The sequence below is a fragment of the Scyliorhinus torazame genome, chromosome 16 (genome assembly GCF_047496885.1).
Source record: "Scyliorhinus torazame isolate Kashiwa2021f chromosome 16, sScyTor2.1, whole genome shotgun sequence".
In the NCBI taxonomy this organism is placed as follows: Eukaryota; Metazoa; Chordata; class Chondrichthyes; order Carcharhiniformes; family Scyliorhinidae; genus Scyliorhinus; species Scyliorhinus torazame.
This window is the reverse complement of record NC_092722.1, coordinates 74,956,613-74,979,268: the sequence shown is the minus strand read 5'-3', so window position 1 is coordinate 74,979,268 and position 22,656 is coordinate 74,956,613. Positions and strand designations below refer to the sequence as shown.

The window sequence follows — 22,656 nt, the reverse complement described above, 5'->3', positions numbered from 1 at the left end:
GAGACGCATGTCACGGGCATGATGTCTACGTACATCCGCCAGCAACTATTGGAAGGGCTCGATCTTGCGGGGACTAGGCAGCTTGCTAATTCATTAGAAGTGGCCACCCGTAACCTGCAGTCCTACACCCCCAACTGCGCGGCACCCTCGTGAGACACACCAGCTGCCGACTCCAGCTCACAGCAAGCTTGCGCCTCGCGGCACCCAGCCAACTCTGGAGGGCCCGTGTTACTTTGGTGGACAAAGCAAGCACCCCAGACAGCGCTGCCCGGCGCGGAGCGCGACCTGCAACGGGTGTGGGAAGAAAGGGCACTTTGTTTCCGTTTGCCAGGCCTGGTCGGTCGCCGCCTTTTCCAGGCCCGGCATTTCGACACTCCCCACGTGCGACCCAAGGGCGCTGCCATCTTCCCCTCCGCAGGCCACGTGCGGCCCGTGGGCACCGCCATCTTCTCCACCGCAAACCATGTGCGCCCCATGGGCGCTGCCATTTTCGGCGCCAATTTGGACCTCGGAGGACCCCTGCTCGTCTGGCTGTTCACCGCCTACTGCCTCCGCCAATCACCCCGGGACCTCCAAGCTTCTTCCGCAGCTCGCCTCCATCACCCTGGATCAGTGTCGGCCCCGCAACCTCGCGACTGCTACGACAACGGTGAAGATCAACGGGCACGAGACGACCTGCCTCTTTGACTCTGGGAGCACAGAGAGTTTCATCCACCCCACTACGTTAAGGCGCTGCTCCCTCCCGGTACACCCCATCACCCAGAAAATCTCCCTGGCCTCCGGATCCCATTCCGTTGAAATCCAGGGGTACTATATGGCGACCCTCACCGTCCAGGGCGTAGAGTTCAGCAACTTCCGGCTCTACGTCCTCCCCCACCTCTACGCTGCCCTGTTGCTCGGCCTGGATTTTCAGTGCCATCTCCAAAGCCTCACTTTGAAATTCGGCGGACCCCTGCCCCCCCCTCACCGTCTGCGGCCTCATGACCCTTACGGTCGATCCACATTTCCTGTTTGCGAACCTCAACCCAGACTGCAAATCCATCGCCACTAGGAGCCGACGGTACAGTGCCCAGAACAGGACCTTCATCAGGTCTGAGGTCCAACGGCTTCTGCGGGAGGGGATCATTAAGGCCAGCAACAGCCCCTGGAGAGCTCAAGTAGTGATAGTGAAGACTGGGGAGAAGCACAGGATGGTCATTGACTACAGTCAGACCATCAATCGGTACCCGCAGCTCGACGTGTACCCCCTCCCACGGATATCTGACATGGTCAATCAGATGGCGCAGTATCGAGTCTTTGCCACAGTGGACTTGAAGTCCGCCTACCACCAGCTCCCCATCCGCCAATACACTGCATCTGAAGCTGATCGCCACCTCTATCACTTCCTTCGGGTACCCTTCGGCGTCACCAATGGGGTCTCGGTCTTCCAGCGAGAGATGGACCGAATGGTTGACCAGTATGGGCTGCGGGCCACCTCCCCGTACCTGGATAACGTCACCATCTGCGGCCACGATCAGCAGGACCACGACGCAAACCTCCAAACTGCTTAACCTCACCTACAATAAGGAGAAATGCGTGTTCCGCACCAACCGCTTCACCATCCTCGGCTATGTAGTGGAAACTGGAGTCCTAGGGCCTGACCCCGACCTCATGCACCCCCTCCTGGAACTCCTTCTCCCCCATTGCCCCAAGGCCCTGAAACGTTTCCTGGGGTTTTTCTCCTACTATGCCCAGTGGATCCCTAATAATGCTGACAAGGCCCGCCCTCTCATCACGTCCACAGTTTTTCCCCTGACGGCTAGGGCCCGCCAGGCCTTCAACCACATCAAGGCGGACATCGCCAAGGCCACCATGCACATGGTCGACGAGTCCCTCCCCTTCCAAGTGGAGCGCGATGCATCGGACGTGGCTCTGGCCACCACCCTCAACCAGGCAGGCAGGCCCATGGCTTTCTTTCCCCGCACACTCCATGCCTCCGAAATTCGGCACTCCTCTGTCGAGAAGGAGGCCCAAGCCAGTGGAAGCTGTGCGGCGTTGGAGGCATTACCTGGCCGGCAGGAGATTCACTCTCCTCACTGACCAACGGTCGGTTGCTTTCATGTTTAATAATACACAGCGGGGCAAGATCATAAATGACAAGATCTTGAGGTGGAGAATCGTGCTCTCCACCTATAACTATGAGATCTTGTATCCCTTTGGGGAAACTCAATGAGCCCCCTGATGCCCTATCCCACGGTACATGTGCCAGCGCACAGGTGGACCGACTCCGGGCTCTCCACTATGACCTCTGCCACCCGGGCGTCACCCGGTTCTTCCATTCTGTCAAGGCCCGCAACCTGCCCTACTCCATTGAGGAGGTCAGGACCATCACCAGAGACTGCCACTTCTGCGCAGATTGCAAGCCGCACTTCTTCCGGCCGGATACAGCACACGTGGTGAACGCCTCCCGCCCCTTTGAATGCCTCAGCAAGGACTTGAAAGGGCCCCTCCTCTCCACCGACCGCAACGTGTATTTCCTCAACGTTATTGATAAGTACTCACGGTTCCCCTTCGCCATCCCATGCCCCGACTTGCCTTCTGCCATGGTAATTAAAGCCCTGCACAGCATCTTCACTCTGTTCGGTTTCCCCACCTACATCCACAGCGATCGAGGATCCCCTTTCATGAGCGATGAGCTGCGTCAGTTCCTGCTCAGCAAGTGCATCGCCTCGAGCAGGTCGACCAGCTACAAACCCTGGGGGAACGGGCAGGTGGAGAGGGAGAACGGGACGGTCTGGAGGGCCGTCCTGCTGGCCCTGGGGTCTCAAAATCTCCCGGTCTCCCGCTAGCAGGAGGTCCTCCCCGATGCACTCCACTCCATCCGATCGCTCCTCTGCACCGTGACTAATGAGACCCCTCATGAACGGGTGTTTGCCTTCCCCAGGAAGTCCACCTCTGGGGTCTCGCTCCCAACATGGCTGACAGTTCCTGCACCCGTACTCCTCTGGAAGCATGTGCGGAGCCATAAATTGGACTCCTTGGTCGAGAAAGTCCACCTCCAACATGCAAGCGTGCGGTACGCCTACGTGGCACACCCCGACGGGCGCCAAGACACAGTCTCCCTCCGAGACCTGGCACCAGATGGGTCCCCACCCACAACCCCTGACCTGACACCGCTCCTCCCCCCCCCCCCCCCCCCCCCCCCCCCCCGGTTACCTCATTCACACCTGCGCCACTCACCCTCCCTCCAGCGAACCTCACCGCAGCCCCCACCCCAGCAGGATCCGTCCTCCCATTGGATCCACTCAGGGGTGACGAAGACGAGGACAACACGCTCCCAGAGTCGCAGGTGACCAGGTCGGCGCCCACATCACCACCAGGACTGGGGCGATCGCGGCGGAAAGCCAAAGCCCCCGACAGACTTAATTTGTAATGTTTCTGCCACCCCCGCCAGATTCTTTTTTTTAAACAGGGGGTGAATGTTGTAACCACCACTTGTGGTATATTGTATGAATTACGGGACTGCCCGTATATTACAGGTACGATGGTAAATCCCTGCCTGCTGGCTCCGCCCAGCAGGCGGTATATAAAAGGGTGTCCTCTCCTGCGCTGCAGCTATTCTGGTTCCAGCTACAGGAGGCACAATATCTTGTTCAATAAAGCCTCGATTGTTCCACCATTCTCGTCTCGTGGTAATTACGGTACATCACACTCAAACTGCATGACTTAATTGCTTAAGTTTATATACACTATATCAAATTATCTACGGCCCAGAAATCATAACAAAAACCCATTAGTCTTTTCTTTGTTTAAAAAAAGCAGGACCTGAAGAAACTAATCACACTTTTATGACATCTTAATTGCACATTCTGCAGCCACAGTGTCTGTCTTTATTGTTTTCAGGACTCTTAAAACATGTCACTGCAGCACATATACATAGACCCTACCCCAGACTCTCGAAATCATTACTGCATCAGCGCATATCATATATATATTAATTTCATACATTCATCACAGTGGGAAGCTGAAATTCGTATTGTTCAATCTGACACCACACATTAGACTCAATGGACAGGGAGCAGGAGCAGGAATCCGGCATGATTCACCCCCTCCCAAACCCAGGGATCATTAGACTGGAATTAGTGCAGGGACATGGGCTGACTCACACCTCACCCAAACACAGGGGACACTGGGCAGGATTCAGGAGCTGGAACCCGGGACGATTCACCCCCTCCCTACCACAGGTATTATTGGACAGGGATCAGGAGCTGGAAACCGGGAAGATGCACCCCCTCCCTAAGCCAGGTATTATTGGACAGGGAGCAGGAGCAGGAACCCGGGTTAATTCACTCAATACTCTAACCTATGTTGACGGGACAGGGGTCAGTGTACAGTGGGTGGGGACGATTCTCTCACCTCCTGTGAAACACTTGGGGATACATTTCTTGCCGCAGCCAGCATCACAACAAGTGTGGAAAGCATCACAATCCTTGTTGTCTTCACATGAATCTCCGGTACTCATCTGGCAGAAGATGGAAAGTCTGTCCTCAGTGGGGCACTGGTCCGTTGGTTCTGAAGAGCAAAGGAGGAATTCACATTGATCCTATGTCTTTCCCCACATCAGGGACATTTCAAAACGCTCTGTGTCAATGGTTCACTTTTCTTCAAAGTGTGGCAATGTTACAATCTGGGAGATGTTATGGGTAACGCACGCACAGCAAGATCCTACAATTAGCTCATGAGGTCAAGGCCCAGTTCTGTCTGAATCATGGAATGGTCCCAGCACAGGAGGCCACTTGGCCCATCGAGCTCATTCTAGCCCTCCACAGGAGCAGTCCAGTTGGTTCTACCCCACCCTGCCAACACCCTTCCCTGTACTCCAGCATTTCCTCCGTTCTGCCCTCATTAATGAAAACCAGGGATTGTGGGCCTGGATAATGTGCTCACGGTCTGACAGTCCCAGCCCTTTTCAACACAGCCGAGAATATGTGACTCACACTCCGATTTGCCTAGATATTAGTCAGAGAACCATTCGACTACGTAAAGGGCTCTCTAACACATCAGACTTCAATTGGACCCATGCTTTTGCTCCTCAGCCTCTTTGAACAAAGGCCAACCAATCGTACCCTCCATTGACTGGGCCGACACACCTCCCAAACAGCCTCCTATCACGGAGGTATTAGGCTGACACTGCAGCCTCCAATGAGTGCACGGAGGCTGACCAATACCCCACTAATTTTGTTCCATGTGACGACCCAGGTTACCATTCTCCGTCTCTTGCATGCGCACTTACTTTTTGCCAGGCACTCTGGCACACATCTCGGCCCACACTCCGTCTTACAGCATGATGCCCAGTGCCCACAGGAATCACCATCCTCACAGGGAGCAGTGAAGTTCATCTTGCACACGTAATGCAGTCTGGATGAATGTGGACATGTCCCTCCGTGACCTGTAGGGAAGACACAGATTGACATCACTCACTGATACTCCTGACCAAAAGACACCATTCAATGCTCAATGTCCCACAACCACAGCACGGGGTTCGATACAGAGTAAAGCTCCGTCTTGACTGTTCTCAACAAACACTCTCAGGACAGGTACAAAGAACAAATAGGAACAGGCCCTTCGGCCCTCCAAACCCGTGCCGACAAATGCTGCCCGTCTAAACTAAAATCTTCTACACTTCCTGGGTCCGTATCCCTTTATTCCCATCCTATTCATGTATTTGTCAAGATGCTCCTTAAATGTCACTATCATCCCTGCTTCCACCACCTCCACCGGCAGTGAGTTCCAGGCACCCACTACCCTCTGTGTAAAAAAACTTGCCTCGTACATCTCCTCTAACCTTGTCCCACGTACCTTAAACCTCTTCCCGAAAGCTCCCTTTGAAATGTCCCCATCAAACACCCGCAGGGCAGTTCCCGCATGAAGTAAGTTTCAGAGCAAATGTCCCTCCACACTGTCCCCATCAAACATTCCCAAGACAGGTCCTGCAAGAGGTTAGATACAGAGCAAAGCTCCCTCCACACTGTCCCCGCCATACACTCCGATAACAGGTATGGCACAAGATTAGATACAGAGTAAAGTTCTCTCTGCAGTGTCCCCATCAAACAATCGAAGGACAGGTACAGCACAGGGTTAGATAGAATGTAAAGCAAAAAGTGCAGAGGATACCGGAAGTCTGCAGAAGGATTTGGATAGGTTAGGTGAATGGGCGAGGGTCTGGCAGATGGAATTCAATGTTGCCAAGTGTGAGGCTATCCATTTTGGGAGGATTAACAGCAGAATGGATCATTATTTAAACGGTAAGATGTTAAAACATGCTGCTGTGCAGAGGGACCTGGGTGTGCTGGTGCAGGAGTCGCAAAAAGATGGTGTGCAGATGCAACAGGTGATTAAGAAGGCTAATCGAGTTTTGTCTTTCATTGCTAGAGGGATGGAGTTCAAGACTCGGGAGGTTATGCTGCAATTGTATAAGGTTTTGGTGAGGCCACATCTGGAGTATTGTGTTCAGTTTTGGTCTCCTTACCCGAGAAAGGACATATTGGCACTGGAGGGAGTGCAGAGGAGATTCACTAGGTTGATCCCAGAGTTGAGGGGATTAGATTATGACGAGAGGTTGAGTAGACTGGGACTGTACTCATTGGAGTTTAGAAGGATGCGGGGGGATCTTATCGAAACATATAAAATTATGAAGGGAATAGATAGGATAGATGCGGGCAAGTTGTTTCCACTGGTCGGGGAAAGCAGAACTAGGGGGGCATAGCCTCAAAATAAGGGGAAGTAGATTTAGGACCGAGATTAGGAGGAACTTCTTCACCCAAAGGGCTGTGAATCTCTGGATTTCCTTGCCCAGTGAAGCAGTTGAGGCTCCTTCTTTAAACATTTTTAAGAAAAAGATAGATACCTTTCCAAAGAACAAAAGGGATTCGGGGATATGGTGTACGGGCCGGAGAGTGGAGCTGAGTCCACAAATATCAGCCATGATCTCAATGAATGGCGGAGCAGGCTCGAGGGGCCAGATGGCCTACTCCTGTTCCTAGTTCTTATCTTCTTATGTAAATCTGCCTCTGAACTGTCCCCAGCAAACACTCCCAGGACAGGGACATTACAGGGTTAAATACAGAGTAAAGATGCCTCTATACTATCCACATCAAACACGTAAAGGACAGTTGTAGCACGGGGCTAGATATAGAATAAAGAAGCCTCTACACTGTCCCATCAATCACACCGAGGACAAATACAGCATGGGCTAGACACAGAGTAAAGCGACCACTACACAGTCCACATCAAACACTCCCAGGACAGCGACAGTATAGTTTTAATTGATTGATTGTCTGGTGGCCAATGAATTGAACAAAATGTCTGCGCTCTGCCCGGCCACAGGTGGTGATTTGCCCCTGTCCCACTGGAATGCTTTTCAGAGTCCCAAGGTTTCAGTTTTGATTTTGACAGCATGCAGGCAAGACTCGGCTATCTCTCTCCAGAAAGGCTGATGTGAACCGTGAAGGATTTGGTCAGAACAGAACTGACTCCATTTTGAACATCACAGAAATACGTAGACACCATTTGTATTTGGAGGTCTTTAGATGTATCCTTCTCTTAGATTCGAGACACTCATTTAAGAAGTCTTAAATTACATGGATTCCCGACCGACAGAGGTAGGGTGTTTAGTCATGAGTATCCGAACATACGGTTAGACGTATCCGAACATCGCGCATTAGAAAGTAACTGAAGTCCTGTCTAACTGTTTGAGACAAAGAAATGTAACCTCCCTTCGTGAGAGCTACTCGGACTCTTAACAGAGAAACAGATTTCCCTCTTTTGGTGGCTGAGCCTGATATCAGCTTGTAAGATAGTTTCTTCAGATCCGGAATACCTAAACACTTGCAATAACTGAAATAATTGTGCATTAAGGTGTGATGGGGGGGGTGGGGAGGAACAGAATCACAGATGCCCATTGCATGCTTGCCTATCTTATAATGGATACAAACAAACTGTTACTTTAATGAGACTTTGGAACAGTATGTGAGCAGTTCGGAATGGTACAATTCTTTAGATCATTATTATCCAATACTTTATATTCACTGAAATATAATGGGACTGCTTTAGAATGTCACATTATAAACTGTGACTATTGTTACACATTTACCTTGTGTATTCACTCTGTATTGTAGCCATGTATTTGTATTATACTCACACTATATAAACGCAAGTATAACTTGTATTATAATTTTGTTATACCAGTATTATAAAATCATAGAATCCCTACAGTGCCGAAGGAGGCCATTCGGCCCATCGAGTCTGAACCGACCAACTGAAAGAGCACCCTACCGAGGCCTACTCCGCCGGCTTATCTCCTTTATCCCAACTAATCTTTAGACACTAAGGGGCAATTTAGCGTGGCCAATCCTCCTACCCTGCACATCTTTGGACTGGGAAGAAACAGAAGCACCGGAGGAAACCCACACAGGCACGGAGAGAATGTGCAAACTCCACAGCGACAGAGACATTTGTTTTGTTCATAATGGACCGTGTAGAGGTGTTACTACATGCCATAGTCATGTGACCTCTGCCATGAAGCATAGGCCGCGTGACAGCCATGTAACACTCAGCTCAAAAAAGACATTGCACTAGAAACACTATCGTCTTTGAAGTCGTAACATCACGTTGCCAAAAGGAGTATTCTGTAAAAATATGAATGGGTCCGATACCATCTGTTGTCTTAAAAGTAAAAAGGCCGAGTGCAGCTTTCAAGGCTGCTGTGAAACTGGCTGGAGCCTCATAGTGAGCTAAGTGATAAGGGCAGGAATACAGGCTGCTGGTGCCAGCCTGTTACAGAGGGGGTGGCAGCCATTAATCCATCCTCTGTTGGATGAAGGTGCCTCAGGCTAGCTAATTCCTGCATGACCTGTTACCAATTCTAAAGTCACAAGAGGAGACTTCCCAAAAACTCAGGATGATAATGTCATCAAATACTGATTGGTGGAAAACAAGGATACCGAATGGTGGGGGTATGGGAGTATGGGAGGTACGGTACAATGGGGCAAAGAGTGTAAAAAGCCAATGAACAGAATTCAATGCATGATCCTTGTTTACTTTTTCGAGTCTAACAGCCGACTGTCTCTCTCTCTCTCTCTCTCTAGAAATCCTGTTGTGAGTTCTATCCCTCGCTCCCTCTCTCTCTCTATCTCTCCAGAATGCCTGTGTGAGTGCTCTCTCTCTCCAGAAGGCCTGTGAGTGCAGTATTGGGCCTAGTGCTCTAATTGATCGTGCACTAGCCGAGGGTGTCTTAACATCATCAAAGACTCCCAGGACATGACAGCATAGGGTTACATAGAGTAAATCTCAAGGTAACAGAGACAGGCAGGTGAGGTTTGGTCAGCCCATATTCCTTACCTTGAAAGTTGAGGTTCATCACACATCTATTCCCACATCCAGCCTCACAACATCTCTGCCAAATATCACAATCATCATCGCTGGAACATCGATTTCCCAGTTTCATCTGACAAATGGGAGTGAGTCGTGATTCTGCTGGGCATTCAAAGACCTCCTCTGTAGACACAAGAACATTTTGGGAGTCAAATTGAACTGGTTCTGGAGAGAGACAATGGTCGCAACATAAGGAACAGGAGGAGGAAGAGGCCATTCGGCCCCTCCAATCTTCTCCGCCATTCAATAAGATTCATCACGGAAGAAAAGCTTAACCCCAATAATCCTGCTTGATCTATATTTCACTTGACTCCATTCAGTGTCCAAACATCAATCCATCTCAGTCATTCATATACTCAACAACTGAGCAATTCTCGCTGTGATGAATGTATACATTTCAGACATATTGTATTCTAAGTATTTGGTGAAGGGATAAAAGCCAACATCACAGTATGTTCGAATGTTAGACTGCTGCAGTCATGTTTTTAAAAGAATATTGGTTTGAAAGACAAGGGGCGAGATTCTCCGAACCCCACCGGGTCGGAGAATCGCCGGGGGCTGGCGTGAATCCCGCCCCCGCCGGTTGCCGAATTCTCCACCACCGGATATTCGGCGGGGGCGGGAATCGCGCCGCGCCGGTTGGCGGGCCCCCCCCGCTATTCTCCGGCCCGAATGGGCCGAAGTCCCGCCGCTAAAATGCCTGTCCCGCTGGCGTGGATAAAACCAGAGATCGCCCCAGAGATCTCTTTCTCAAAGAATAACTGGAAAGCAAGTATCCTTCTGGCCAATTGGTATTTAGGGTGGATTGAGAGCTGGGATAGTCTATTTTCTTGTTGTTTAAGTGGGAATAAAGATAGCAAGTAAGGATATTGTATTTCAATGTGTTGAGTAGTGTTGTTTTGGGGGTAATTGTGAACTATTTTTGGGTGTGGTGATAAAGATTATAATATTTTGACAGTAATATAGTTTTGTTTTAAAATACCAAACCCCTATTTCTTTGTACAATCGTCCCTGCAACAATGTATCCTTTCCTCACAGTCTCACCAAATAAAATAAACTATTGTTTTTTTCCAGTATCACAGTCACTGTTGGGATATGGTCTGGGATCGTAATCTGCCTCTCTGGATCGAGAATTGCACAGATTACCAACCCTCTCACCCCTGTCACAATCCTCTCTGCACTCTACAGCAACCATTTGTCCCCTTATATTGACTCTCATGCAACTGTCCTCACTCATGCGTCCTCCCTTCTCTCTCACGAGTTCTCTCTGCTTGCTCAGGAACACTCCCCCCTGTCTCATCTGCCCTCTTTCACACGTCATCTCCCCTCTCCCAAATTCCATCTCCCCTTTTCCATGTGCCCTCTCCACTCTCATACTATCACTGACCTGCTAAACTCCATCTTCTCTCACTCACCCTGTCCCCTCGAAGTCACCCTCTCCCTTTGCACAAACTCTACTCTTTTACAGACCCTCCCGGTCTTGTTCTCACCCTTCTTGTGGAAGGTGTAGACACATCGTTTCCCACAGTCTCCGACTTGACAACACTTCTTCCAGCCTGTGCAATCATCGTCTCTCTCACACTTCTCCACCTCCCCCTTGTCACAGATGTGTTGCGTCGTGGAAGGTTCTGGACATTCCCTGTCACGCTTCCCTGTTTTAAAAACGAGAACACAATGAGAGGCAGGTTTCGCAAATCAGCAACTAAAATACCAAGAATGTTAGAGATTCCAGGGACAGGGAGCGAGGGCAACAATCCAAGGAGGGATTTGAAAACAAGGATGATGATTCTAGAATCTGAGGAAATGCCAGACCAATGGAACATTGTCTTTAATTTCCAGAGGAATCAAATTAAAAGGAGTGAAGTTTTGCTCCAGTTGTACAGGTTACAGTGAGACCACATCTGGAGCACTGGGCATGGTGTTGGTCTCCATACTAAAGAAATTACTTAAATTATATTCAGAGCCATTCAGAGAGGGCTGGCTTGACTGATTCCTGGGATGGAGGGAGGATTAGCTTATGAAGAAAGGGTGAGCAGTTTGGGTCTGTCTCCATTAGATTCAGAAAAATACAAGATCTTGATGGGGCCTGTCAGAGTGGATGCTGGGATGATGTTGCCCCCTCATGGGGAAAGACTGTGACTGGACGACTGGAGATGAGGAGAATTTCATTCTCTGCGTGGGGTGCGAGGCTGTAGAATTTACTTCTCCAGAAAGCAGCACAGGCTGGGTCATTGAATGTATTCAAGGTCGAGTTAAATAGAGTTTTCATTGACAAGGGACTCAAAGGGTATGGGCGGGGTAGACAGGAAGGTGAAGCTGAGGCCACAATGAGATCAGCCATGATCTGATCGAATGGTGGAGAAAGCCCCTGGATCCAAACTGAACTGAGCAGCTCCAGCTGGGAATTGAAGAAGTATTTATTCTTGAATGGGTTGTCGGCATTAATTGCCCATCCCTGATTGCTCTAAGGTGGTGGTGAGAAATTCTCTACAATACAACTGAGTGCTTAGACGGCAGGGAACACTCAACCACATTGCTCTGGATCACATGGAGGCCAGATGAGATAAGTATGGCAGATGTCCGTCTCTGAAGGATGTTAGTGAACCAGATGTGTTTTTATGATAATCAATGATAGTTATATGGTAACCTTTACTGAGATTAGTTTTAGATTCCAGATTTATGAATTCGATTCAAATTCCACCAGTTGCCATGGAGGAATTAAAACCTATTTTCCCTAAGCATTCTTCTGGGTCTCTGGATTAAGAGTGCAGCGACGTTACCGTTATGTCACCACCTCCCCCTATGTATAAACTGGAACTATTCAACATGAGGTGTCTGCAGGCTGCCTGGACAGTTTGTCCCTCTTACCATGTCTGGAAGCGCGATGGACACATCTTTTCCCACAGCCAGCATCGCAGCAGGTTAACCACAGATCACAGTCATCATTATCCTCACATTCCTTTCCGTAATTTACATCACACATGGGTCGCAGGCGGCTGGGAGCTGGGCAGCTGCCATTCTCTGTAAGGAAACAACAAGCAGATTGGATCAAATATCTACTCAAATCTCAGGTTCCTTTTCTGCAGGTGGACAGAAGGTATATGGAGTGAATCTCAATTGTAACATTCAAATATTCCCAGGGAAGCTCCAACAAAGGGTTACATGCAGAGTAAACATCCCTCTACAGTGCCCCCATCATACACTCCCAGGACAGGTACAGCACGGGGTTAGATACAGAGTAAAGCTCCCTCTACACTGTCCCCATCAAACACACCCAGGACAGGTACAGCACGGGGTTAGATACAGAGTGAAGCTCCCTCTACACTGTCCCCATCAAACACTCCCAGGACAGGTACAGCACGGGGTTAGATACAGAATAATGCTCATTCTACACTGTAATGACTCCCCAGTCCCCCCACACTATAATGAATTCTCTGTCGCCCCACACTGTAATGAATTCTCAGTCCCTCCATTCTGTAATGACTCCTGACTCCCGGCACACTGATGAATTCTCATTCCCCCCACACTGAAACAAATTATCAAACCCACCACACTGTAATGAATTCTCAGTCGCCCCACACTGTAATGATTCCTCAATCTCCCCCACACTGTAATGAATCCTCACGCACCCCCACACTGTTGCGACTCCTCACTCCCCCCACTCTGTAGCGACTGCTCACTCCCCCCCCACACAGTAATGATTCCTCAATCTCCCCCACACTGCAATGACCCCTCACTCCCCCCCCACACTGTAATCAATCCTCAGTTCTCCCACACTGTAATGATGCCTCACTCCCCCCAGACTGTAATCAATCCTCACTCACCGACACTGTAATGAATTCTCACCTCCCCCATACTGCAATGACTCCTGACTTCCCCCAAACTGCAATGACCCCTCACTCCCCCCACACTGTAATGGCTCCACACTGTCATGAATTCTCAGTTCCCCCCACACTGTAATGACTCCTCATTATCCACTCTGTGGAATTCCTCACCTCCTTTGAAGAACTTGAAGACACATCTCTTTCCACAGCCAGCATCGCAGCACATCTGCCAATGGTCACAGTCCACATCTTCCTCACATTCATCTCCGAGCTTCAAGCTGCAAACTTTGCTCAGTGAGCTGCTGGCTGGACACTGATCGCTCTCTTCTTTACAGGAAGACAGAAAGAGATCATTAAAGCACACAGGATCCTGACCCTTTATAAACACAGGTACAAAGTACAAAGCTAATGATTCCTCCTCAACCATTTTATAAATCACTGCTTCAGCCTGAGCTGGAAGGTTGTGTTCAAATCTCTGCTGCCCACTTTTGGAAGGATGTCAAGGCCTTTGAGATACTGAAGAGCAGGAGAGAGACAAATTGGACAATTCTTTCAAAGACCTGGAACAGACATGAAGGTCAGAATGGCCTCTTTCTGTGCTGTCCGCTCAGGTTCAATCGAGCTTTTCTTTGTGTCGACAATCGAGGAGATATTAGGGCGAGGTGACCTAAAGCTTAGTCAAGGAACTCACTTTATAAGGAGTTTGTTAAAGGAGTTGAGAGCTGCAGAGGCAGTTAAGGAGGGAATTCAGGGGCGGCACACCGCACAGTGGTTAGCACTGCTGCCTACAGCTCTGAGGACCCAGGTTCGAATCCCGGCCCTGGGTCACTATCTATGGGGAGTTTGCACATTCTCCCAGTGTCTACGTGGGTTTCGCCCCCAGAACCCAAAGATGTGCAGGTTAGGAGGATTGGCCACGCTAAATTGCCCCCTAATTGGAAAAAAATAATTGGGCACCCTAAATTTATGAAAAAACGATATTTTTGCAAAAGGAGGGAATTCCAGAATTCAGGACCCAGGCAACTTAAGGTGTGCCTGAAAATGTTGGAGAAAGTGCAGGACAACAAGTAGAGGATTATGGGTGAACTATTCTCAATATCCACGGAGGGTGTCCTTGGGTGAAGTGGAGAGAGGTAGTGGACAATTCTGGCCTAATATAACACGTGACCAATCAGTTGAAGGGGCTGGAGCATGTGACCAGATACAGGAGATTTCATCAGGTGAGCAATGAGACACAGGGTAACAGACCATATGACCAATCAGACACATGTCCCTGGATAATGTCACCAATCAGACACAAGGCCACAGACAAAGAACAAAGAACAATACAGCACAGGAACAGGCCCTTCGGCCCTACAAACCTGTACCGATCATAATACCAAACTGTGCCAAAACCTTCAGCACTCTCTTGTGCTGTATCCCTCTATACCCATCCTATACATGTGTTTGCCACGATGCCTTTTGAACGCCGGTAATGTATCTGCTTCCACAACTTCCCCTGGCAACACGTTCCAGGTACTCGCCACCCTCTGCGTAAAAAACCTGCCTCGCACATCTCCTCTATGGAACTTAAACCTATGCCCCCTGGTGAATGACTCCTCCACCCTGGGAAAGAGTGCCTGCCCATCCACTCTATCCATGCTCCTCATAATCCTGTAGACCTCTTGATCAGGTCACCTCTCAACCTCCGTCTTTCTAATGAAAACAGTCCGTGTCTATTCAGCCTCTCCACATACCTAACACCCTCCCGACCAGGCAATATCCTGGTAAATCTCCTCTGCAGCCTCTCCAAAGCCTCCACATCCTTCTGGTAGTAGGCGACCAGAAATGTGCGCCGTATTCCAAGTGCGACCGTACCAAGGATCTATACAACTGTTGCATGACATGTCAGTTTTTATACTCGATGCCCCATCCAATGAAGGCAAGCATTCCGTACGGAATGAGCTTTCTTGACTACCCTGTCCACTTGTGTTGCCACTTTCAAAAATCTGTGGACCCGCATGCCCAGATCTCTCTGACTTTCTATATTCCTCAGGCTTTTTGCCATTTACGGTATATTCTCCGTGTGTTAGACCTACCAAAATGCATTACCTCACATTTGTCCGGATTAAACTCCATTTGCCATGTTTCTGCCCAAGTGGCCAACCTATCTGGGAGTGACCATGTGACCAATCAGACACGGGGATCTGGATCATGCAACCAATCAGACAAATGCCCTGGGTCAAATGGCCGATTAGACACAAGGCATTGTATCAGACTTCCGATAAGACCGAGGAGCTTGGATCATGTGACCAATCAGACCCAATTCTCTGTATCATGTGGCCAATCAGACATGGGGTTTACGGTTAAGTGACCAATCAGACACAAGGCCCTGGGTTATGTGACCAATCACACACTGCATTCTGTACCATGTGGCCAACAAGACACAGGTCCCTGGATTATCTGACCTATCACACACAGTGCTCTGTACCATGAGGGGGCTGATTTAGCTCAATTCACTGGACAGCTGGTTTATGATGCAAAGCAAGGCCAGCAGTGCGGGTTCAATTGCTGTATTGGATCAGGTTACTCGTGAAGGCCTGGCTTTTCAATCCTGCCCCTCACCTGAGGTGTCCTCCGGTTAAATCACCACCTGCCAGATCTCCCCCTCAAAGGAGTAAGCAGCCTATGGCCATCTGGGATGATGGTGACTTTGACCTTACCTCCGTATCTTGTGGCCAATCAGACGCATGGCCCTGGGGTAAGTGGTGAATCAGGCACAGGGCCCTGGGTTATGTGACCAATCAGACACACAGTCGCTGGTCATGTTGCCAATCAGTCACAGGACCCTGGAATTTGTGAGCAATTAGACACAAGGTCCTGTTTTATGTGACCAATCACACAGAGTCCTGGAGCTTGGTATTGTGTCGTACACAGGGGACTCTATCCTGTGGCCTGTTCCTATGGACAGATCCTGGGGCTCTCTTCTGGTATTGTTTGTTAGTCGAAGTTAAATTGTGTTGTGAACTGAGTTTTTGGTGGATTGTCCTTACTGTGCCAGCTGGAGTAGACACACTTCTTCCCACAGCCGATATCACAGCACTGCTTCCAGGAACTGCAGCCCTCATCATCATTACAAGATTCACTCGAGTTGCTGGCACAGATCCTCCTCGCTCGGTGCGAGTCAGGACATTCATCTCCTTCATCTGCATGAGAAAAAGTTGTAAGTTAAAGGTGGAGGGAGATACACACAGCAAAAGAGAGTACGGAGGGAATACTGCACTGTCTGAGGATCAATACTGAGAGTGTATCACACAGTCAGAGCACCATACCGAAGGAATGCTGCACTGTTTCACACTCTATTCATCAGTATGTCTCATTTTGTCTTGATCACAGCATTCTTGTGTCTCACCCTCACATTTTCTGTTTCTCTCTCCTCTTTGTCAGTGTGTCTCGCTCTCTCTCTCTGTCACTGGAACTCTCTCTTGTTTGCTTCGTGTCAATTTCTCTCATTCTGCTTCAACCTATCTCTCCGTCTCTCTTCCTCGTTCACTTTCTTCCTTATCCCCTTGCGCTGCCGTTTCCTTGCTTACCATCATCCATGAAGCTGGTAATACAGATTTTCCCACATTTGGTGTCACAACAGGTCTGCCAAGCGTCGCAATCATCATCTCCGCTGCACTGGTCTCCGAGTTTCAGATCACACATTGGGGTGAGACGGTGGGGCGCTGGACAGGTATCATCCTCTGGAACACAGAAATCGGTGATCAATCAGGAAAACCTCACTTGCCAGATCTGCCCGAGTGGAGTCACAATGGGCTGGATTGTCCGCCCCGACACGCCACTTTTCAGCCTCGACCCGCCCGCAGGATTCTCTGTTACGCCGCCCAGTCAACGGGGGTTCCCATTGTGGGGCAGCCCCACGCCGTCGGGAAACCCCCGGGCACCGGCAAATCGGAGAATCACGCCGGCGGAGAATCCCACCCTCCTTCTCTGGAGACCTCCATAAATGAGGAATTACAGAGAATGTCTGTAATCGATGGTCGAGCTCAGGTCACCCATTATGGAGAGATCCCTCAGGAGAATCCAAACAAAGTGGTTTCCTTCAGGAACCCATTAATGATGAATGAAGTCACACATCTTTAATTGGAGTCAGGGGTGAAACAGCTCGGCAACAGGTTCCATCGCCAGTCTGATGAATGTAGAAATGTTTCTATACATTGTATTTTCTATCTTTTGCAGTAATATTAGTAAGAACCCTGGTTTAAAATACAAGCAGTGTGTCTCCTAAAGCTGCAATTAAGAAATCATATAAGGCGAGGGAATCATTTATTCAAACCACTTTGTTGGTCACAGATAAAAGTCTAATCAAATGGTGTTTATATTTTGGCTGGTTCCATGGGATACAGATAATTTGAGGGACACTATTTAGTCCAACTAGTCTGGTACTGGGTCATCTCAATGGATTACGGATAATGTCATTAATTGGAGGAGCCAGATCTGACTGGAGTTTGAAGTCTGCTATAATCTTTTCAGTGGAACAACGGTTTGTCATGGGATTTGAGTCTGAGAAGACAGAAGGATATTTTGGTTGTTCCTGAAAAGGGTCTTTCTCTCTCTCTTTAAAAGTCTGCACAGATAAGCAAGTAACCTGTTTTGTTAACTTTATTTGTAAGTGGCATTTGATCTGGATTGGGTTGCTCAATTGAAGTTTGTGACAGGTTTACATAGTAAGTTAAAGATTTTCTTTTATTTAAGAATTATTTAAGTGTTAATTCTGCACACTCCTACACATGCACACTCCTACACACGCACACTCCTACACACGCACACTCCCACTTGCACACTCGCACACTCCATTCCCAGCTTGTGATGAACTCAGAGCGCCATGAACAGACTCTGATCACCTCAAACCCTTCGAACCACTCACGGGACATGAAGAAGCGAGGAACACATCTCTTTCCACACTCGGCATCACAGCACGAGGACCAGGCCAAGCAGTCAGCGTCACTCTCACACACATCTCCGAGCTTCAGTTCACAGAAGTTGTCCAATCGGCTGGAAGCAGGACACTGGATGGCTGGAAGACACAAATTTCAAACACTCCATCAAAGACTGACGGGACAGTGACAGCGTGTGGGTAAATACAGAGGAAAGCTGAGCGATTTCTTACATCTGGTCAGGAACTTGGGGACACATCTGTTTCCACAGCTGGAATTGCAGCAAGTCTGCCAACCATCACAGTCGCTGTCATTGTGACACTGGGTGTTGAAGCTCATTGTGCAGATGTGAGTCAGTCGAGAAGATTCTGGACATCTCCGGTCACCACCTGTAGAGTGGACAGTGATACATGGCTCAGTTTGATGTGTCTAATCTGGACGTCGCTTCCCACTCACCCCACTGGCTCTCCCGGGCCCCCGTGACCTCCATCTCTATGGAGCAGGATCTAGGAGGGGAGCGAATGTCTCGATCGGTTACTTACCCTTGCCGTGGAAAACATGGACACACCGTCTGCCACAGGTGGTGTTACAGCAGGTCTGCCAGGCAAAACAATCGTCGTCATCTTCACACAGCTCCCCATACCTCAGCTCACACATTGTGGACAGGCGGTGTGGGGCAGGACAGTCCCCTGCTGTCAGATCTGGTGAAAGGAGAGACAAAAATGAGAATTGGGTGGGAGCGAGGATCTCAGTACATCAGCATTCTGCATTATCAGTCCCAGTCAGCTGGGACTGACTTTTCATTCATCTTTGTTGAGACGCAGTTGATACTTTGCTGCGTCCGGTTGGCCATGTGCTCTTACCTGAGAATTTCGGACTGTGCTGCTGTCCCATGAAGGAGTGGACACATCTGCTGCCACAGGGAGTCTTGCAACACTGCATCCACTTGCCACAATCCTCCTCATCCTGACAGGGCTGACTGTGGTTCATCCTGCACACACGATCCAGACTGGATGCATCAGGACACTTCTTGGCAGTCCAATCTAAGAAACCATAAGATTGGTTAAGGCTGGAGACAGCTGAGATGGGGACAGACATAGAGAGAGCGACGGATAGAGAGACAAAGAGTTAGACAGAGACATAGAGAGAGGGACAGAGAGAGTGAGAGGGTGAGAGAGAGAGAAAGAGAGAGAGGGAGAGAGAGAGAGAGTGGGACAGAGAGTGAGAGAGGGACAGAGAGAGACTGCTTGAGAGATAAAGAGACAGCTGGAGTGAAAGACGGAGGAGAAATTGAGAGAGAACAGGAGAGAGGGATGGAGAGGGAGACGAAAAGAGAGATGGAGAGACAGTCAAAGGGAGAGAAAAAGAGCGACGACCTAGATAAAGAGAGAGAGCGAGAGACGAAGCCTGAGAGACAAAGGGAGAGAGAGACAGATCGGAAGACAAAGAGAGAGAAAGAGAGAGAGACAGAGAGAGAGAAGAAGGGAAAGAGGCAGAGATAGTACAAAGTAAGAGAGAGGCAGATGGAGAGATCGAGTGTGGGACAGAAAGAGAGAAGGATAGGGGGAGAGATGGTGTGAGAGAGGCAAAGAGAGGTCCGGAGAGAAAGAATGAGAGTGAGCGACAGAGAGCCAGAAAGAGAGATGGAGAGAGACGAAGAGAGACAAGGAGAGAGAGAGACAAAGAGCGAGTCGGAGAGCGAGACAGAGAGGGAGGGAGACAGAGAGAGGAAGACAGACAAAGAAATAGAGACAGAGAGAGATACACAGGGTAGAACGACACAGGAAGAGAAAGACAGACAGGATGGGAGAGACAGGGAGAATGAGACAAGGAGAGAGAGAGAGAGAGAGAGAGACAGATTGACAAGGAGAGAGAGAGACAGAGAGGGAGAGACAGAGGGAGAGAAACAGAGAGAGAGAGACAGGAACTGAGAGACAGAGAGAGAAGAACGACACAGCAAGAAAGTGGGACAGAGAATGGGAAATGCAGAGACAGAGAGAGGGATAGAGAGAGTGAGAGGGAGAGTGAGAGAGGCGGTGTGAGAGAGACAGAAAGAGAGACAGGACCAAAAATAGAAAGTGATGGTTGGAGAGAGAGAGAGAGAGAGAGACAGTGACTGGATCAGAAAGAGAATCTAATGGATTGAAGGAGAGAACGATGGTGAGGGAGAGAAGAGAGAGAGGGACAGGGAAGAGGCAGAGCGACAGATAGAGACTGACAAAGAGAGAAAAAGTGATAGAAAGAGAGACACAAAGACAGATGGACAGAGACGGAGAGAATTATAAACAGAGAAAGAGACAGAGGCAGACGTAGAAAGAGAGGGATAGATGTTGAGAGATATCGTGAGAGACAAAGATACAGATGCGACCCACTGCAGACTTGTACAGACCTGTTGATGATCTGTTCGTTTTGGACCAGGAACCTCCCCAATTGGATTTCCCAAAGGATGATGGGACACATCGTTTCTGACAGCCAGCATCACAGCAACTTTGGGAACCATTGCAATCTCCATCCGACTCACACACCTTCCCGAAGGTGCTGTTACACACGCGGGCCAGATACTCTGGACGAGGACATTGCCCATCATCTATGTGGGAGAGAGAGACATGCACAATCCAGCATCACCGAGACACAGAGTAAAGCTCCCTCTGCACAGTCGCATCATACAGTCCCAGGACAGGGACAGCACAGGGTTTGATAAAGAGGAAAACTCCCTCTACACTGTCCCCGTCAAACACGTATCGCCATGGGGTTTAGATACAAAGAAAAGTTCTCTCTACACTGTCTCCATCAAACAATCACAGGATAGGTACAGCGCGGGAGTAGATAGAGAGTAAAACTCCTTCTTCTCTGTCCCCATCAAACACTCCCAGGAGAAGTATCATACTGGGTTTAGATGCTGAGTAAAGCTTCCCCTCTACTGTCCCAATCAAGCACTCTCAGGTTCGAGATACAACGAGCTCAGATACAGAGGGCACGATGTAACAGCCGTATCACGCCCGGCACAAATCCAAGCGAGCCGGGTAGATTGTGGGGGGGTCCGCAATCGGGAACTGTGCCCGGTGCCGATCAGGCTCCGAGAAACCAATAATTACCAGTTAGGGCCAATCTCCATCCCATTAACGGGAGGAGCACCCTATCTAACAGCCTCCCATCATCTAATTGGTTCCCCAGCGAGCCGTCACACAGGTGCTGATTCGTGGACCAGGCGTCACAGCAGCTGGGGGGAGGGGGGTGGGGGTTCCCCGGCTCATTGGAGGCCCCTGGGTGGTCAGGGATTCGGCAGCGTGGACCTTGGCCCTGCCGCTGGAATGTTCTCACCTTGGCACTGCCAGGCTTGCACATTGGAACTGCCACACAGGCATTGCCAAGGTGTCTGGGTGGCACCACCAAGCCGGTAGGGGCACGCCCATGGTACTAGGGTGGCAGTGCCAGAGTGCCAGGATGGCACTGCCAAGGGTCAGGGACTGAGGGAGGCTGTGCGCATGAGGGAGAGTTGAGGGTGTGTGTGAAGTGTGGGCGCGGGGTTGTGCAGGGTGGGCATGAAGTAGCCTCTGAAAGATGGGTTGGGTGACGGGTGGGGGTCTGGAAGGGGAGCTGGAAAGGGGCATGGGAAGGCCTGAGAAAGTGGGCCCCTCAGTTACCCCGTAGCGGGATGCCATTACTCGGGGAGTGGGGGGATGCAATGCAAATGTTTGAGTAGGTGGCATTCCCTATGGGTGGGGAACCCACAATCCCACCTCGGGACCGAAGCACATTTCAAAATGGTGGCCCGATCTCGGAGGAGCCAGTCTGACCAGTGGATTCAACTCCACAGTGATGAAAATAATTCTACTTGTGGACTAACCCCATAGGAAACACCCCAGGCCCCAAAACAGTGATTAACTGTGGTTAGATAGGAGGAATTCAAAGGCAGAATTGCCAGCAAAACCCACAACACATAAACACTTTGAAACTTTTCCATTAGATCGTGCACAGAGTAAGGTTCCCTCGACACTGTCACCATCAAACACTCCCAGGACAGGTTCATCACGGGGTTAGATACAGAGTAAAGATCCCTCTACACTGTCCCCATCAATCACTCCCAGGACGGGTACATCACGGGGTTAGATACAGAGCAAAGCTCCCTCTAAACTGTCCTCATCAAACGCACACAGGACAGGTCCAGCACGGCATTAGATACAGAGAAAAGCTCCCTCTGCACTAACCCATCAAACACTGGCAGGCTACAAAAAGTACCGGTTAGACCATGGAGTGAAGCTCAGCCACGTGACTCACCTCCTCTGAAAAAGCTGTAGACACACCTGGTCCCACAAGGAGTAAAGCAGCACGTCTGAAATTTGCCGCAGTCACTCTCACTGCTACACGCCTTCCCCATGGTCGAATTACACACATAGCTCAGTTGACTGGGGCTGAAGCATTCTCCCGGTTTGTCACCTACAAGGACAGCAATTGGGTACAAGGGTCAGTTTGCACAGGAGGGACTAGTGGGGCAGGTTTCC

The 22,656-nt window shown here is 49.7% G+C and overlaps 1 protein-coding gene across 1 annotated transcript in view; it reads right to left on the bottom strand.

The window, feature by feature from the left end:
- LOC140392263 (uncharacterized) overlaps nucleotides 1–22,656 on the bottom strand; it is a 206,242-nt gene that overhangs the window by 37,243 nt on the left and 146,343 nt on the right. Inside the window, exons 79-92 of the mRNA XM_072477579.1 lie at nucleotides 22,433–22,591; nucleotides 20,544–20,741; nucleotides 19,018–19,197; nucleotides 18,697–18,855; nucleotides 18,388–18,543; nucleotides 18,145–18,294; nucleotides 16,808–16,960; nucleotides 16,268–16,420; nucleotides 13,407–13,562; nucleotides 12,280–12,432; nucleotides 10,902–11,063; nucleotides 9,379–9,534; nucleotides 5,273–5,428; nucleotides 4,396–4,551 (exon numbers count right to left, since the gene is read on the bottom strand). Coding sequence (XP_072333680.1) covers nucleotides 4,396–4,551; nucleotides 5,273–5,428; nucleotides 9,379–9,534; nucleotides 10,902–11,063; nucleotides 12,280–12,432; nucleotides 13,407–13,562; nucleotides 16,268–16,420; nucleotides 16,808–16,960; nucleotides 18,145–18,294; nucleotides 18,388–18,543; nucleotides 18,697–18,855; nucleotides 19,018–19,197; nucleotides 20,544–20,741; nucleotides 22,433–22,591 — 2,247 coding nt within the window. The remainder of the gene's footprint in view (nucleotides 1–4,395; nucleotides 4,552–5,272; nucleotides 5,429–9,378; nucleotides 9,535–10,901; nucleotides 11,064–12,279; nucleotides 12,433–13,406; nucleotides 13,563–16,267; nucleotides 16,421–16,807; nucleotides 16,961–18,144; nucleotides 18,295–18,387; nucleotides 18,544–18,696; nucleotides 18,856–19,017; nucleotides 19,198–20,543; nucleotides 20,742–22,432; nucleotides 22,592–22,656) is intronic.